At 39.1% G+C, this 19,176-nt stretch overlaps 1 protein-coding gene across 1 annotated transcript in view; it reads right to left on the bottom strand.

Annotated features, from left to right (window-relative positions):
• Positions 1-19,176, bottom strand: part of LOC126175692 (pre-rRNA 2'-O-ribose RNA methyltransferase FTSJ3) — a 110,564-nt gene that overhangs the window by 24,017 nt on the left and 67,371 nt on the right. Inside the window, exons 9-11 of the mRNA XM_049922629.1 lie at positions 16,481-16,623; positions 2,238-2,586; positions 1,938-2,131 (exon numbers count right to left, since the gene is read on the bottom strand). Of these exons, the coding sequence (XP_049778586.1) occupies positions 1,938-2,131; positions 2,238-2,586; positions 16,481-16,623 (686 nt within the window). The remainder of the gene's footprint in view (positions 1-1,937; positions 2,132-2,237; positions 2,587-16,480; positions 16,624-19,176) is intronic.

Raw genomic sequence — 19,176 nt, 5'->3', positions numbered from 1 at the left:
CATGCCTTGGTCTCCCTCTACAATTTTTACACTACGCGCTTCCCTCCGATATTAAATTGATGATCCCTTGATGCCTCAGAACGTGTCCTACCAACCGATCCCTCCTTCTAATCAAGTTGTGCAACAAATTCCTCTTCTCCCCAATTCTATTCAGTACCTCCTCATTAGTTACTTGATCTACCCATCTAATTTTCAGCATTCTTCTGTAGCACAACATTTTGAAAGCTTCTATTCTCTTCTTGTCTAAACTATTTATCATCCAGTTTCACTTCCATATATGGCTACACTCCGTACAAATACTTTCAGAAAAGATTTCCTGACACTTAAATCTATGCTTGATGTTAAAAATATTTCTCTTCTTCAGACACGCTTTCCTTGCCATTGCCAGTTTACATTTTATATCCTCTCTACTTCGACCATCATCAGTTATTTTGCTCCCCAAATAGCAAAACTCATTTACTACTTTAAGTGTCTCATTTCCAAATCTAATTCCCGCAGCATCACCCGATTTAATTCGATTACATTCCATTATCCTCATTTTGGACAGAATTACAATATCGTTGGCAAACCTCAGAGTTTTTATTTCTTCTCCATGGATATTATTTAATTCCTACTCCAATTTTTTTCTTTTGTTTCCCTTACTGCTTACTCAATAAACAGACTGAATAACATTGCAGGTAGGCTACAACACGTTCTCAACCATTGCTTCCCTTTCATGCCCCCTTGACTCTTATAACTGCCATCTGGTTTCTATACAAATTGTAAATAGCCTTTGGCTCCTTGTATTTGACCCCTGCCACCTTCAGAATTTGAAAGAGAGTATTCCAGTCAACATTGTCAAAAGCTTTCTTTAAGTCTAAAAATGTCAGAAACATAGGTTTGCCTTTCCTTACTCTGTCTTCTAAAATAAGTATGAAATGAACCGTATGTAAAATAAAAATGAGAATGAGTTTGGGAGAGTGAGTGACTGAACAGGGATTGGGTGCATTATGTAAGCTGTTCTGGGTGGTGTTATGACAATTGGGAGTTATGGAGTGCATCACTGTGTGGTTCAACCTGAGAAGACTATAATCCTGAAGGAAAATAGTAGCATTGCAGGCCATGTAACTATTGCATGTTGAAAGGTAAATTCATTTGTATTTGTGACGAGTACTATTTATGGGTCTGTGGCAGAAAAAAGGCAATGATGAGGCCTACCATGTATTCACAGGGACTCACTCTCTCACTCACTCACTCACTCTCTCTCTCTCTCTCTCTCTCTCTCTCTCTCTCTCTCTCTCTCACACACACACACACACACACACACACAATTTTTCCTCTCTTTCATCAGATGAAGGAATCTAGTGTTTCAAAAGTTGCAGTTACCAGATTTTTCCAAAGCTGACTTGGAAGCAGACATTTTTTCTCTTTTTCCTGGTCCTACCTCAGAATGGAATGTGTGTATTCTAACTCTTTGCATGTAATGTTATTGTGTAGAAGCAAGCAAAAGTTTTCTAAATGTTTGCGAATCATATAACTGAACTGTGTTTCTGATAGCAATCTAGTATTCACCTACTACGAGGTGGAAAACCACCTAAAAACCACTCCAGGCTGGCTGGCACACCAACCCTCATCATTAATGCACCAGATGGATTTGATCTGATCTGGGGCCAGTGCACCTCCCCACCCCAGAAACACCACTTGAACACACATGGCTGACCCAGCGGGTCATCTTTCTCTTTTTTTTTAACTGAACATCATTTTAGAGATATTTCTACCACAAATGAGATCTCTGCATTATGTTCAGACATTTTCATCACTGAATAGTGTTTTTCAAAAAGAATGGGTACAATAACATGACTTCAACTATACAGACAATTTAACAAATGTCAATCAAACAATACAAACATATTTCTGATTTTAAACAATAAAAATAAAGAAAGGAATGTGAAAAATACCTTAGGAACAGGCAGTTCTCGCCTCATATGCTTTTTCTCATCTTCCACGAACCAGTCTGGCAGGTTTTCGTCATTAAATGCATACCTATTCCAACCAGCATCAATCAATTCTCGTCTCATCTTCTTGGATGTAACGAGCATTGTTCCTAATGCTAAGCCTTCTTCATCCAATTTACGTTTGCGAATTTTGTTTTCTAAAATGAATTAGGGGACAATGTAGTTTACACAAAATTGCACATAATAATATAGGATGCACAAAAAATTCAAAGGATAATGAATTCCACATTAATCATTACTTACGCTGTTCCTTGGGAACTATTTCGAAGTCATCTTTTCCATGAGTATGTTTTGAACTAGCTACTGATGAAGGAGGGAGGTGATTTTCAACATCATAATCGCTGTCATCATCTGTATCGGTATCAGTATCATCACTTGCAGCAGACAGAGTATTCATGTGACTGTTATCTTCAGTATTATTATTGACTTGACTGGCATTTTTAACTGTTTTGAGTTTATTCACTTCTTTGCTGTGATTTTCTGATGCACTTTCTTCTCCAATTATTTTACCTCCTTTTCTCTTGAAATCTTCAACCAATTTATCTAACTCAAAATCTTCATCATCCTCATTTTCTAAGTTTTTAAAAATATCCTGCAAAAAACATATATTTGAACGATACTTGATCAATGAACAGACAAGCAGATTAGTTTTCATATAAACACCTAAACTGTATGTATTATTCACTGATAAATTATTATTATTATTAATGATTATTATAATTATAATCCTCAATCATGAGCAACTGAATTAAAAGATAGCTGCTGTGTTGCTGAGGGACAAATCCAGTCACTACAGTGAATGGAATAGTCTGACAGACTGTGCGACTAAAATGACTTCAAACCTAGCACTGACAATTGAAATGATACCCCATGTGCAGTACGGGGAAAATGTGGTCTTTTGCATATTTGATTGTGCCAGGATAAAGGGTGCCCAATGTATGGAATGCAATGTGTGTTGGTTTGGGATAACCACCAGCAGTGAAGTAAATAGCCAATGGCAATACCATAGCAAAGAAAAATGTAGTAATCCGCAAATACTCCACTGCTGCCATCACTACTATGGTGCATGTCAGTACGCATGTTCATTTGAGTAGTGCACTGTTTCACTACTCTGGGCTCCTACCAGAGGCCTTTGACCTTGGTGTGGAACTTCAATTGCCTGCAACCGATAACAAGTGGCACCACATTCTCTTTATATAGCAATGTACAGGCTCTGAACTGCACTCTTCTTTATGTTCTCTAAACTAATTTGTACTTATGCTGTCATGTCATTGACTTAATAAATAACAGATTTCTTACAACTGTGCCTTTTATTGTGTTCAGAGTTAGAACACAAGTGACAATGAGTAGAACTTCCATGTACTCAACTTTAGTGACTGTTTTTTTTGTGTGTGACTTATCCATGGATATGGTATGTCAATCACTTCTACAGCAGCAGCAACTTACCTTGACCACCTTGGGAAAACTAAAGGCTGTGTTGCAAGTTCAGGCTCTACTGTCTCAGGTACACCCATCGCCTTTTCTGCCATCAATGACTACTGGGAAACTTATGAAAAACCACTCTGCCAGCACTTCGTAGCGTTTTGGGTGACAGTCAAAAACACTCATAAGGCTTGTTTTACCATGGATTTCTACCTGCATGTAGTAGTTGTTGTGCAGTTACTGCTTTTGCATGAACTGGCTCCACTCATTTTTGATGAAATATGTAGTCTATTATCTTCTTATCATTGATAGTGCACCCATATCATTGCCACAAGCAGTCACAATGGACTTGGGCAGCAGAGATACAGGTCTGAGCCATAATTATTGATTTATTATTAAAAACTCCAAGGAATCCAATGTAGACTTCATGGTTAGGAATGTGATCATATGCCTTGCACTCATTATGGAAGTTCAACAGGGAGCCCTCCAATGTGAGGACCCATCCTTGGAATAAGTTTTAAACATTCCTCAGTCCTTTGAAGTCTACCCTGTTGTGGGCTACTAAATTGAAGCAAGGGCAACATTGTTGTCGCACTGGCATCTAGCAACAAGTTTGCTGCGAAAAGAGGAAGGTGATGGTATTCAGACCCGGGAACCTAGCTGCAACTGACACCCGTCAGCAACAACAACAAGCATACTGTGCAACACTTCCGTCATTCCCCTCTTGCTTTGTGCAACACGAGACAGAGCTGTATGTTCCAGGCAGTGAGCATCAAGCCACAAGTTTCACAAGAAAGACCACAGCATCAGTTTGCTGTTCTCAGCCTTTCTCAGATCAAATGGGTGTTGATGTTTGTCCTATTTCATCTCTTTATTGATGTGTCAGTGCCGAACAAACTTTATCGCTGCAAGTGGACACCAGAGCAGCTGTTTTGCTCCTCAACTCTTGAACATATGTTTCGCTGGACTCCCCAATGTTGATTCCCATCAAATGACACCTGGTCAGCTACAATAAACCGTATATTCCTATTCTTGGTCAGTTTACTACTGCCATGGCTTACAAACCTGTAGTCCGTCCTATCATATATTTGATTGCTAATGATCCTCATACTGAAAATTTGTTTGGGTTAGATGCTTTTGTTGCTTCTGAATTTTCTATTATTGACACTATGCTTCTTGTGTCAGATCAGGTTCCTTATCAAGACCTAGATTCATTGTATTCTGAATTTCCGAATTTGTTTTCCGAGGGATGAGGATGTGTAAACAACTTCACAGTACATATCACGCTTAAACCTACGGCTTGTTAATTCTGATTTGGATTGGTTGACTACACTAGGCATCATACAACTGACTTCACCACTAGTGACTGTAAAAAACCTGTTGGGTCAGCTCCAAATTTGTGGAGACTTTAAAGCTATCATAAATTCGCAGTCTACAACTGACACATACACTCTTGCTCAAGCTGACAACTACTTGCAAAAGCGGTCTCTTCCAAAACTGACTTGGCTGAGACCTACCTGCAGGTATCCTTACAGGACACATTGAAACAACTGCTTGTAGTGAATATGCCTTTTGGTCTTTGTTAATATCAACGCTTAATGTCTGAAGTGGTTAGTGCCCAGCTATATTTCAAAGCTTTTTGGAGCAACTTACAGCAGATGTTCATTGTTGCACGGTGACAACAGTAACAGGGACTACAATGGAAGAACACTTATGTAACCTTGGTTCTCTTTGTTGTTTTGCACACTGCAGACCTTAAGTGTAATCTTACTAAGCCACAATTTTCTCAACCTCTATTGTGTATTTCAGCCATAAAATTTAGAGGCAGGATGTTTGAACCCTGGAACAGCATGTTGCCTCTATTAAGGCTTTGCCTCAAATGACCAGTTTGCAGAAACTACAGGTGGTTCCTTGATAAAATAGCACACAATCACAGGTTTATTCTAGGTTCAGCTATCAGGGTCACATTCTGCACCAACTGCTTTATAAAAGTGTTCCTTTCAAGCAGTCACCAGTCTATGAGCATGTATTTGGGTAACTTAAAAACAAATTACCCCCTGTACCTTGCCTTGTGGTCTTCCAACCTGGTAAATATTTAATCTTTGTTACAGATGCATCCCAGTATGGGTTGGAAGTGTTTCTGGCCCATCATCATGTGTATGGTTCTGAGCAAGCTGAGCTCAATGCAGCTCAGCAGCCATATTTGCAAGTCAAAACAGAATTCCACTTAGCCACATATCATATCTTTAGTTTCCTTGTTTCACTCTTCAGCTGCTTAACTCAACAAAGGTGTTCACCGCCTTCAATGTTGGATCTTATTTTCGTCGAGTTATTCAATTAGGAGATCCATTTCCATCCAATGTCACAGCATGCCAAAGAGGAAGCATTGTCTCAGTTACCAACGGGGCCCGATCTCTTGTTGGATTTCAAAGAACTGTTGTGTTTTCAACTTGAGATGAAAGCAAGACATACTACTGCTTGTTACCATATTACCAGCTCCAGGACTGCACCTGCTACAACTGCAGACCCAGTCATCTGGTACAACTGCAGACCCAGTGCTTCAACAAGTGGTTCACATTATACGTCATTGGTGACCTGATCATCCACCGGCCTGAGCATTTACCCATTGTGAACTCCTTGCTTTCCCTGTTACACAGTGACATTCTCTTGTTGACAGAAGGTGGTACTCCCAGTTTTGCAATTCTGGCAACATTGCATAGGGAAGTTCTCAACCTGTTACATCAATGTCATTGGGGAACCTCTTGCACTAAACAACTGGCATTGTCATGTGTTCTTGCCTGGTACTGATTGTGAGGTAGAGCACCTGCTCGTGGTTGCCGCTCTCTTGTTGACAGAAGGTGGTACTCCCAGTTTTGCAATTCTTGCAACATTGCATAGGGAAGTTCTCAACCTGTTACATCAATGTCATTGGGGAACCTCTTGCACTAAACAACTGGCATGTTGTCATGTGTTCTTGCCTGGTACTGATCGTGAGGTAGAGCACCTGCTCGTGGTTGCCGCAAGTGTTCAAATCAACAGGTATCAGCACGCTATGTTTTTACCCCCTTGACCAGGATCCATGCTACAATGGGAAAGAATACATATTGAATTTGCTGGAACATTCTGAGACATTTTTTGGTTATTTGTTGTTGATGCCTTTTCCATGTTTCCTTATGTTGTTCACTGTCTGTCTATCACAGCAGATACAACTCCCAAGGCACTGTAAAATTCTCTTTTCTGTTGAAAGCCTACCTTATAGAGTGATTTCGGACAATGGCCATCAATTTTTGGCTCAACCCATGTGATGACATCTGCCATGTCATGGTGCCTCCCTTCAGCCACAATCCAATGACGAGGCAAAATGTCTTATGAATTTTGAAAATGCAAATGCAAAAATATATCCAGCACACGAGGCCCTCACGTTCCTTCTCATTTCTTCCTGCTGTCAGACAGTTATCCTGCTGTGACATCGTCATGAGCTCAAGGGTTTGGATGACACCCGCACTGGATACCAAGCATGGGTGCCATGTATTCATGGTACATACCAATGAGTGCCTTATGGTGCGCCACTGCTATCAGCTGTGCCCTTCGATGGGCACAGACACCTCCCTGCAGACCACTGCCCTTGCACCTCATCCACAGCTGCTGCAGTTCGCTGTGAGCAGCATGTCAACTGACACACCTGATGTGGTCTCCGTCTGTTCTGCCAGTGGACTAGCCTCACACATACGATGCAACTCAGACTCTTTGATGTCCCTGTGGTGCCTTCTTTGCAGTAGAGGTACAGCAGGGCTTCATCAACGCATCCACAGGCACCTCCTACGCCAATGCAGGCATCTCCTACACTGACGTATGCGCCATCTACACTAACGCTGATGCCTGCCACCACCTGCTGGCACCTCCTACATTATCTCTAGACAACACACCTTCCCAACACATAGCATGGTCCAATGCTGACCTGAGCCCTGCCTGTGGAATGCCGGAGTTGTCCACTTGCTCTCCTGGAGCGGACAGAAGACGTGTGTCCAGACTCTAGCCACTTCCATCCCTATTCACTTGGAACTGTTCGTACCCAGGACAACCGCTTCAGACAATATGGATGTGACAACCATCAGCACACTGCAGAGGAGCTGCCATTTGGTCGCTCTTTCTCCCAAGGAGGGAGAGCTATAGTAACCAGCACATTACACCTCTGCCATCACTATTACAGCATTGTCAATATACATGATCATTTGAATAACACGCCATTCAGCTGCTCTGGGCCCACACCAGAGGCCGCCAACCATTGTCCAGAGCATCCATCACTTGCAGCCGACAGAAAGTGGGCCTAGGTGGGCAAATGCTTTTTATATGGCCATGTACTGGCTCTGGTCGGCAGTCTTGTGTAAGTTCTCTAAATTATACTGTACTTGTACTGCATGCCGTGACTTAATAAAGAGTTGGCTTCTAATAACCGTGTCTTTTATTGTGTTCTGAGTGAAAACAATAAGATTTGCCTTTCATTACCATAGATGGTTAAGTTGTCAGAGTGGCCTCATGGCTGAAAATTACTCATCAATTCAATACTGGCCAACAACAACACAACCAGTGAGCAAAGGTACCATTTAGTACCATCACCTCACTGTAGGATAAAAACTGTCACCATGCCACACAGGTTCCTGGGTACAGAAACACCACCATTCGATACTCAAAGCATGGTGAAAGGCTACCCGTGCCTGTGTACTGGGTTACTGTTGGTTCACGCTGATGGCAGGATACAAGTTCATTTGAAATCATGTAATGAGATGAATCCTGTTTCCAACAGGGCAATTTTCAGTTACATGTTGGAGCTATTCTCACGTAGGTGGATGTTAACAAGGGACGAAACGTGGACCTTTTATCACTACCATGCACATATAAGAATATGAATTAAAATAAGATTGCTACTCACCACATATAGGAAAAGAGGGTTGAGTAGCAGTCAGGCACATTTAAAAGTAGATTGTTGGAAAATATCAGCATTCAGGCAAAGTCCACCATCCGTTGAGAGACCAGTAGAAAGAAACAGAAGACACACACACACACACACACACACGCGGTCACTATTGTCTTAAGGCACTGTGATGCCACTGCTGTGTGATCTCGTTTGGGTTAGGTAGTGGTTGTAGAGAAGAAGTGTGGACTAGAGAGAGGGAGAATTAGGAGGGTAGGAATGGCGGAAGATGCTGTACTGCTGCCGGTAAGAGTGGGCAGAGACATGGGAAGAGTAGGATGGTGGGCTGGTAGGCTACTAAATGCACCATCTGGAGAGCTGTGCTGGGTGAGAAAAGAGAAGCAGAGGGGGAGCAGGAGGCAGAGAAAGGACCATGCAAGTAAACTGAGGGGAGGTGAAGAGAGGAGCAGGGTGGGGGGTGGGAGAAGGAGGCATGTATCATGCAGGAGTGAGAGCAGGGAAGTGAACAGAGGCAGGGACGTGCGAAGGTTGAGGCTGTGGTGGTTATGGGAATGAAGAATAAGTTTCAAACAGATTTCCCATCAGCATGATTAAGAAAAGCTAATATTGGTGAAAAGAATCCCATTGGCACGGTTTGTGAAGCAGCACATCAACAAGTAATGTTGACACGAAAGGTAGCTGTCAAACTGTGCCCAAGAAGCAACTAGACTACCCACTTGCAGAGCATGCTGAGCAACACGATGTGTTCAACTTCACTGACTGCTTCACAAACCATGCCATTTGAATTCTTCCCACCAACATTAGCTTTACTGAATTATGCATGTAGGAACTCTACCTGTAACATATTCTTCATTCCTGTAACCCCACTGCCCTCGCACAAATTATTGTTGCTCACCTGCCTCTATCCCATTCCCTGCTCTCACAACAGTGTCACAAATGCCTTTTGTCCCTCGAACTCACTATCTGTACAAACACCCCCCCCCCCCCCACACACACACACACACACACACCATTTCATCCCTGCCACATCTCTGCAAACTCCGATAGGCAGGACTAAAGCACTGTTGGAATTGGCCACCTCATACAAATATCTGTCTGTAACACTTTGTAGGGATAAGAAATGGAATGATCACATAGGTTCAGTCATGCGTGAAGCAGGTGCTAGATTTTAGTTTATTGGTAGAATACTGGGGAAATGCAATCAGTCAACAAAGGAGATTGCTTACAAATCACTCATGCTACCGGTTCTAGAACATTTCTCAAGTCTGTGGGACCCGTACCAAAGAGGACTAACAGGGGTCATTGAATGTGTACAGAGAAGGGCAGCACAAATGGCCACAGGTTTGTTTCATCTGTAGGAGTGTGTCAAAGACATACTGAAGGAACTGAAGTGGAATACTCTTGAAGATAGACATAAACTATCTTGAGAAAGTCTATTAACACTCTGAGTGCCAATCATGTCAATTGACGGGATGCGGGAATTTATGTAGAGTGCCGGTCACGTCATTTGACATGATCTGCTTTCTCCTGCTTTTAAATACGAAATCACGTTTATTGACGAAATCGATAGGCCTTCATTGCCCTACTTGGTACATTTAGTGTCCAAAACAGCCAACAGATCATGTACATTTAGTTCCTCAAAAGGCTGATAGATTGTATTCGCTGTATGAACCTACGCAGGTAGAAAGTGGCGTCTGCTCGTTGAGTACGTAAGTAAATGGACATGGCTTCATGTTCTCTTACAGATGACGAAATTTTGCGTGAATTGGAGAAGGAATTTGTTGATAATGAGAGTGGGGATGACAATATCGACAATTCAGATGATGATCCTGACTTTGTTCAAGAATAATTGCATCAAATTTCAAGTAAGTATTTCGAATCATGATTTTGTATTATACCACTGTTGAACCAATTGTTTAAGTTATTTCTTCATTTTGTGAATACTGAAAAATGATTTTCTTCTTTTTGGGTCCAGAGAATGAAGAAAGTGATTCTACTATGGATGTAGAACCACAAAATATCTGTCCTGACAACAGTGAAAGGAGGCCAAGACAAAGGGGTGGCACAGCAAGAGATCGTACTGGGTCTACAGAGGAGTGGACTGATATAGACTGTTTGCCAAGTATAGACATTTTTAGTGGGGACCAGGATACCAGTTTTCTGTTGATGGATGTAAAACCGCAGATTACGAGGAATAAAATGTCAGTAAAACATGTTTTTCATTTCCGTAAACTTTTGTATATTTTGTAAAACCTTACAATCATTAAAAATATAAGGGAAAAAAAAAACCAAACGATCAAAGGAGCTGTATATACATTTTCTGGAAGAAGAAGATGCCGGCTTTCATAAAAAGTTAGTACCACAACAAAATGCAGGCTAGTTTTCTGTAAAACAAATGTACAATGTTAGCAAAAAAATGCTGGTACTCTAAGAAATGGCACAGTTTACATGGCCGGCAGCCTAAGTGTATACAAAGTTTCAAGAACCAGCTTTAAATGATTATGAATATAGTACAACCCCCTATTTATCCCTTACATAGGATTCATGGGGCATCAATCAATCATTCTTGCCGCACTCCACACGTGAATGGAACAGGAAGAAAACCTAATAAATGGTACTATGGGACAAACCCTCTGTTCTGCACCTCACGGTGGTTTGCAGAGTGTAGATCTGTTCTGCACCTCACGGTGGTTTGCAGAGTGTAGATCCCACCTCTCGTGTGCACCAACTACACACCCCAACTGAGATTGCTACTCATGGCAATGGCACCATGTTGCCCAGAGATGACAGTGTCTGTGACACTGTGTGTGTGTGTGTGTGTGTGTGTGTGTGTGTGTGTGTGTGTGAGTACGGGTATGAATGTGTATGTCTCTCTCATCTGATGAAGGACTTTGTCCAAAACTAGATATTTTCCAATGTCTACTTTTAAATGTGCCTGTCTGCCATCAAACCTTTCTCTATATATTTAGTAACAATCTGTTCTAATTCATATTGCTGTTCTAATCCAGATTTTGCATGTGCTTTTACAGTTACATTTCATTTTGTAAGTTGGTCTTGGTTTTTTCATTTGTTTTCCTGCGGTGGTTTTATTTCCTTTTTGCCCCATCAAACTAATTTTATTAGAATGCTGAATGAGTCCAAAAACATTACATATGTATGCCATAGAAGCTTATTTTGCGGCAGATATAGTAACTCTAAATGTAGTGAAGAGGCAGATAAGAACAAATACTAACACATTGTATTTTCTGTTCATTTTCACATGATACATCTTGAGGAAATTAGGGAATCTGATGATGGCACATTCTAGTACCACTTGGAAGAACTATCCAACCACTAGTGGCACAAGATGTCAGGCAATGTACCTGAATAGACAAAAGCCGCAAGATTTTAAAATGATGTATGCAAAGAAAGGGCAAAGACTACTAATACTGTAATGCAATTGTACTCATTGGGAACAATTATGGCAAAGTGATTAATAATTTATATAGAAAATAGTACTTACGTGCCAACATTTTGTAAGACTACTTCTTTTGAGAGCCCTTTTTGGGTAACTTGGTGTCAAGTTATTGCATAATTCATACTTTTTTGTTTGTTTTCTTTACATTAGCAAGTACTAGGACAATTTATTCAGTTTTATGTTGCCTTTGGAAATTAGCTTGAAGGGATATAGTTCTTGTCTGATATAATCAATGTGATTTTACAATAGTTCTTGACAGTCACAGGTAATTACTTAAACACAACCTCTGACAATAAAGTTCGGTACAATAAAGTTCGGTGAATAGTCCTGTAACATTAACATAGATGAACTGTGAACTACAGTTACCTTACTGTCCTTCGAAATAGTCACCTCCTGTAACTATGCACTGCAGAGTGCTGCTATACACGTCCAGGAAAGTTTGCATGAAGTCTTCCTTTGGGATAGTGTTCAAAAGCTGAGTCACGTTTCGTTGGATGTCAGGAATATCGTCAAATCTCTTTCCTTTCAAAGCGAGTCTGAGTCGAGGGAATAGGAAGAAGTCTGAGAATTGAGATCTGGCGAGTATGGTGGTTGTTCAAGTTGTACCACCTCCTTTTTTGCCAGGAACTGTTTGACGATATTGGCTGTGTGCGGGTGAGCATTGTCGTGAGCAAAAAATCAGGAACCTTGTTATGCATACTGTGTAGATGTTGCATGAAACGGGTCAAAATATCAACATACCATGCAGCGTTCAACAGGTAGAAATTTCTTGTGGATAATGCCTTGACTAACAAAAAAGGTGATGAGCATCATCTTGATGTCTGAGTTTTCAGCTCTGGCCTTTTTCCGATGAGGTGATGTCGAAGAACACCATTCCATGCTTTGTCATTTCATTTCAGCGTTGTACCGGAGACACCAGGTTTCAGTGACAATAAGGTTCAAGAAATTGGGTATCGCATCCACCATTTCGACAAAATCCTGCGAAGCCTCTAAATGTGCCTGCTTCTGATCATCAATCAAGTTTTGTGGCACAAGATGACAACACGTTTTCCTCTTCCCTAACTCCTGGATAAGGATTTGTCAAATGGATTCACGTATCATCTGCAGTTCATCCGCTATCATGTGCACAGTTACTCAATGGTCGTTCGTGATTAATGTCCTCACTTTCTCAATGTTTTTCTTTTACTGACAGCAGTTGCTGGTCGTCTGCTACGAGGATCGTCAGAAAAACTTTCCTGGCCTCCTCGAAAACAGGCGAACCCCTCGTACACACACCTCATGGACAGTGTTTGATCCCCATACACACATACGACATTGCATGCATTTCTTTCGGTGTCTTGCCAAGCTTAAAACAAAACTTAAAATTGATCCTTTGCTCATTCATTGTTCTGTTCTCATTTCAGAACCAACTCACTAAAGAAGCACTTCGTCCAACAGGTCCAACATGGAACACACACGATACTCAACTGAACTACTGTGAGGGCAGGTTGTCAACATCAGCCGCTACGCAGGTGCAACATTGTGAGTCGCCATTGTTGCCTGATCAACTGTTCTAACTTCAATCACCAAACTTTACTGGTCTACTTTTTTCCATTTTTAGGTCACTGACTAGTTTCAGTTTTACACTATATAACGGATCTTTTCATTGGGATAAATTTATTTTATTTTTTGTTGGATGTTTTTGTTAAATAGCTGAATAAATTGTAATTAGGAATAATTTAACTAAGGAGAGTAGAGAAGATAAAGTCAAAGAGATGTTCACTGGGCGGACACTGTTGTAATGTAACATCATTGTGTTGTTCGGTTGTTAAAACAAGTCGTTTGTGTTCCGTTCTGCTGTTCGGTCGTGCGCGTATCTGAAAGAAATTAATTCGGGGACTAGAATAAACTTTCATATAATAGTTACGATTCGATGTTCCGACAAAAGGGGTTAACATCAGTGTTAATTTGAATTGTGGGCGACAGGATTAGTTTTGACAGATATGTGAAAACGGATGTAACGAAAGTTGTTCGAATATCATCCTTGAACGTGACTTTTTATTTAATTAACGATTGCGGGCTCATTAAAGGCTATTATCTCATGATTAGGATCAATCCCTCTTTCCTCCTAGATAGTGATCATTCATTAACATTTACATCATAAGAAAAAGTATTATTAATAAAAGTGATGTTAAATGACAATTACGTGTTATTCCATTAGTGGTGAACCGATGTAATATCTCTGAAATGACATTGATATATAATTTGTGTTAAATACTGAACTGAGATAGGAAGTAAATTGAAATTAGTGAACATTTGATACTGACACTAAAGAAGCAGAAGCGCTTAAGGTTTCTCTTTTCTAAAATGGCAAAATAGGTACAAACTTTAACTCAATAGTTGACATTATGTGTTGCAAAGACATTAGCATTTCATATTTATTTTGACGACGCGCTGTTAAACAAAGGAACATTGAGTCTCTGTACGAGTAATAAAATTAAATCTAAAAACATAATTAATAATGGCGAACTCCACTTCAACAAACTGTATTGCGTGTCGTCATCGGGCAATAACTGCTCAACCCTGGAGACTTGTGTGGTGAAATTAGAAGTCAGGCATATAAAACAAACTTAAAAACCCATTCAAACTACAGTGGAGTCGGCACAACACGACGTGGGCAGTTATAACTAACGAAATGGAAATGTTCAATAAATGTAACTACATCCTGTATCTGGAATGCAGGACTTCGGCTGGTCGATTGCCAATAGTATAATATCAACAGCCGTTATTTTGGTTTTATTTGTTAGGCAACCAGTTTCAACATTTCTAACATGAGGATTACTTGATATATGCAGGCCTGAAGATGACATAATGTAATGTCGAAACTGGTTGCCTAACAAATAAAACCAAAATAACAGCTGTTGGTATTTTATTATTTGAAATGGAAATGTGATTTATTTGTAAAATCAGGATAAAATAACTGGTATTTTAGTTTATTTGCTTGATTCGAGACTGAAAGGACATTTATTTGTGTTTGATTTTTGGAAGCCCCTTATACACAATTCAAAGTCCACTACCAAACGATGAAATGTTCTTTCAGTAACAACATTAATATACAATTTGCAGCTTTCTGCTTAAAATATTTCCTATAGAGGGACAGCAGAAATTATTTTGGCATTTCCAGTCAGTTACAATAACATGAAATCATTGATATGGCTATAATATTTATTTTAAAAACATACTGAAAGACACAAAACTATTTATTTTGGTGATTTAGTCTGATCCAGACGGGGGGAAAAATAAATTATTGTAACAGTTGCAGAGAACACTGGAGCCTGTTCGATGATTTTCTTGGTTAAACGTCTATGTATTTTATTTATACCAACTACACCGTCTGCATAGAACTGCTGCAGAGCCCACAAAGACAATGACATAAGCTGTGTCTTTGTTTTAATTCTGGCCTAATGTTCTCCATGCAAGACAAGTTTTAATGAGTACAACAAGAATAAAGTATGATACTGCTGAGAAATGTCTCGGATGTGCAAAAGTCTTTTTTCAACCATATTCTAGTGCTGCTCAGAACATTATTCAAAGGATTACTATACGAAATGGAGTGTAGTTCTGGTTGTAGTCAAAGTTGGTAAATAACTTCATCCCCACAGCAACAGCAACCACCATACAATTTTCTCTCTTTTTTTACATGGTAGGTGTTGTTCCCAAAAGAAAAAAATATTCTTTTAAATCAGTTAATTCAGTCCATTACTAAGCAAGTCATGTTCTATTGGTTTCAAGTTTTCTTTGCATAAATTTCTTGGATATAACAATAGTCATAAATAACTTCACTTGCATCCATTTTTCCACCCAAGCTACGTTGGCCACCCACAGGTGACCTATTTCTTCCCCAAGACAGTGCCCCTCCCACTGCTTGACTTCAATCCAACTGAGCACTCTCATGGGATGCCAGTGAGCAAGATGCATACATCTCAACTCAACTCCAAACAATCTCTAAGAGTTGTGGGTGTCAGGTGATTGGACACAACAGCTATCATCAGGACATCAGGGGCAGTGCTAGGAAGATGTCCCCAATTCAACTGCTCATGAAAGTAAAGGAAGATTTCAGTTTAGCACCCACTAAATGACAATGGCATTAAATATGATCTACTGTTCAACAGGATATATTCATCCTCAGTTTTATCACAAATTCGCTAGCAACAGCAGTAGAATCATTTAAGTGAAATAACCATCAAAATATTTCACACTAGGGGAAGAGTCACTAAATGTAGAATATTATCATTAATGAGAAGAGCCATTATCGTAATTTCTTTGAAACATGTAAATCATGGAGAAATTTATGCATATTTCATGGAGAAATTTATGCATATTTCTTTATGCATGTTTCTTTGAAACATGTAAATCATGGAGAAATTTATGCATATTCAACTTATTAGTTCTTTTTGAAAGAAGATTCATAACCATTCTTAAAGTAGTTCTTATTTTGAAGTATAAGTAACAGATCAATAAAAGAGAAACAATATGTGACACAGAATACTGAGAATGTGTATTTATGTTAGAATTTTTAATCTATTAATTTAAATGTTTATGGAAAATATGTGGATAACTGATGCCTGGGTCATCTAGGAATTAAACATGATCTCTTAGGTAACCACCAGAATTAGAATATTATCATTCCTATACCTTTTCAAACCACAACTGAGCTTTGTGTGTTCGCTTTTGTTTTTTGCTCCTGTGGTCTAAATCAGTAATCAGTACATTCTTATCCTTGTCATCCTTCTTGTATAAGTCTTCATCATCATCACTCATGTCTGTTCCACTTAATCCTACAAAAATCATAACAAAGATTAATTTGGTTTTAAAAATATCACACAGTTACAGTTCTTAAAAATCAGCATGAAACTATGATGCTAAATTTTTAAAAAATTGTATATGGTCAGCATAAGATTATTAATATTTAATAGTTATTGAGTGGTGGTGCTACTGCAGTCCAATGAATTACATTATCAATGAAACTGGCTCAAAATGGTCAGAACTGATCCTAATACAACAATTTAACAACAATATTCATCTCTGGAACTAATAAATCTATCATCAAGCCTTCAATTTTGGGATTCACTTGAGACTTCAATATGCCAACAGAATCAAATTGTGGGTGCTGCTAACATTCAAAACAAGGAAGTGGTAGTGTCTGTTATGGAGTAGTTTAAATGTGTGTATATTTAAAAAGCATTCATTTAACAACTATGTTTACATCAGTGTGACAGCTCTCAGCATGAGAAGAATTACTACTTTAACTGAATGACATTGGTAATCAGAAATGCAAAAGATGAAGACTGCAAGGCAATTTTACAAGCTCTTTGTGGCTTTAAGTGCCAAACTAGGTGCATACAATGATGAAATACACAGAAGTACAGAAAATTTAGTACTAAGATACAAATGTCAATAAGATGAAGTTATGATCATTCTATTGTTGAGATAGTACAAAACTGTTACTCGTGAATATTATACAGGATTAATGTCAGATCAATGTAAGCAAATGAATTGTTACCTTACTTACAATATCTGAAGGCACAATATAATTGTACTGAGCTGAAGAGCTTTCTACTACTTTGGTAGAGATAGATGAGAATTAATTAGAGCTTCCAGAATCCAATACAGGAGCAGTTGCAATGGTGAAGACGTCCACATCAAAAATAATTACATGCTCTGTCACACAGTATTTCAAGAGGCAGCTTCAGAGTTTAAAAGCAACATCATTCGTTATCTAAACATACACACGAGTTCAGACACAGAAATACTTCTGGAATTACATCAAGGACACAAAATGTCTGAAGTTTATCAGTTGTGAACAACTCAAAATGTACAAATATTACTTCATTCATCCCACTCAGGTAATGGTCTGATAATGGATGGACACATTCAAATCTATTCACATTAACCCAAATTTTCAGTGCAACTGAGACAGAAAAATAAAGCAATAACAAGAACGAACATAGTTGCTGATTTTCTTTGCAATACAATGCTGGAATTCCACACAAACAAAAGGTAATATGGTGAGAAAATACGAAATTTCCCCTTGTGTAAGCATCTTCTCTTTATTGTCTGTCATCATCATCATCATCATCATTATCTTCATTTTGCTTCTTCCAGCATCAGGCCGGGGTGGGACATTTACAGTACTTCTACACTTTCCCACGTCTTTGCACTATTCTATAAATGTTTTGTTACAGTCCAAATTCCTTCTTGTTATACAGGACTTGTTCAATTCAAACCATCCTGCTGAGAGTCTCCCTCTAGTCCTTGGCAACTACCATCCCTTTGTTCTCTAGGATCCTCCATACTGTTTCTCTCTTACCTTTTCTGTTAACATTCAGCACACTTTATTTCTGACCATCAGTGACAGTCTCTCTATATTTTATGAAATTCATAATACAAAGCTCTCTAAAAGTACTTAACAATCATTGTCCCTTTTTCTGAATAACAAACATCACAGTATAAAATTTCATGTATTATTTATGTAACATTCATCAGACCCATTGGATTAGGGAAGGAAGGGGAAAGGAAGTGGCCATACCCTTCAAAGGAACATCCCAACATTTGGTTGAAGCGATTTAGGGAAACCACAGAAAACCTAAATCAGGATGGCCAGACACAGGTTTGAACCATTGTTCTTCTGAATGCAAGTCCAGTGTGCTAACCGCTGCGCCCTCCTTACCTGGACAATCTTATTAATACAGCCCATCCGAAATGCTGAACATCAAAACAACAACATAGATATTCCAAAAAGGTAGACATTACTGGTGGTTGTCATCTAACAGAATACCTCCTAGTTTGTCACATACCAGACCAGAATTACTGGTTCTTGTCAATGCCCTCAAGCCTGCATACAGAATTTATGTGATAGATAAAATTGCAAAGCAGCATGGACACCATATATCTTGCCACCATACCATTGTCATCGCAACCCAACTGTGCTGGTATGGGCTTTGGTGAAAATAAGTACTGTGGAAAAGAACAATACATTTAAAATTGCTAATACTTAGAAACTTTTACATGATGAAATAGATAGCATCTCAACATTTGCATGCTCAGCTTGAGTAAGATACACAGAAAACCTGCAGGTTGAACATTGTTATGACACAGAAATTGGCAGGTACACGATAATTGCAGTTTTATGTCAAAATGAGGTTAAAAAGTATAGAAATCGTTTAAAAATAGAGGGAACCAAAACATTTTTCTTTCTGTGCAGAAATGATTATTAAGAGTAATGACTAATTTAAGGTAAATAAAATATTTTTTCTTGTCTCATTATTCTTATTTTATTTTTCCTGATTTCCACACCAAAAGTAACAATATTCATGTTGCTTTCAATAGGT

This window comes from Schistocerca cancellata, chromosome 3 (genome assembly GCF_023864275.1).
Source record: "Schistocerca cancellata isolate TAMUIC-IGC-003103 chromosome 3, iqSchCanc2.1, whole genome shotgun sequence".
Taxonomy (NCBI): domain Eukaryota; kingdom Metazoa; phylum Arthropoda; class Insecta; order Orthoptera; family Acrididae; genus Schistocerca; species Schistocerca cancellata.
Note: the sequence above shows the minus strand (reverse complement) of the source record. Positions and strands in the feature narration are given on the sequence as shown.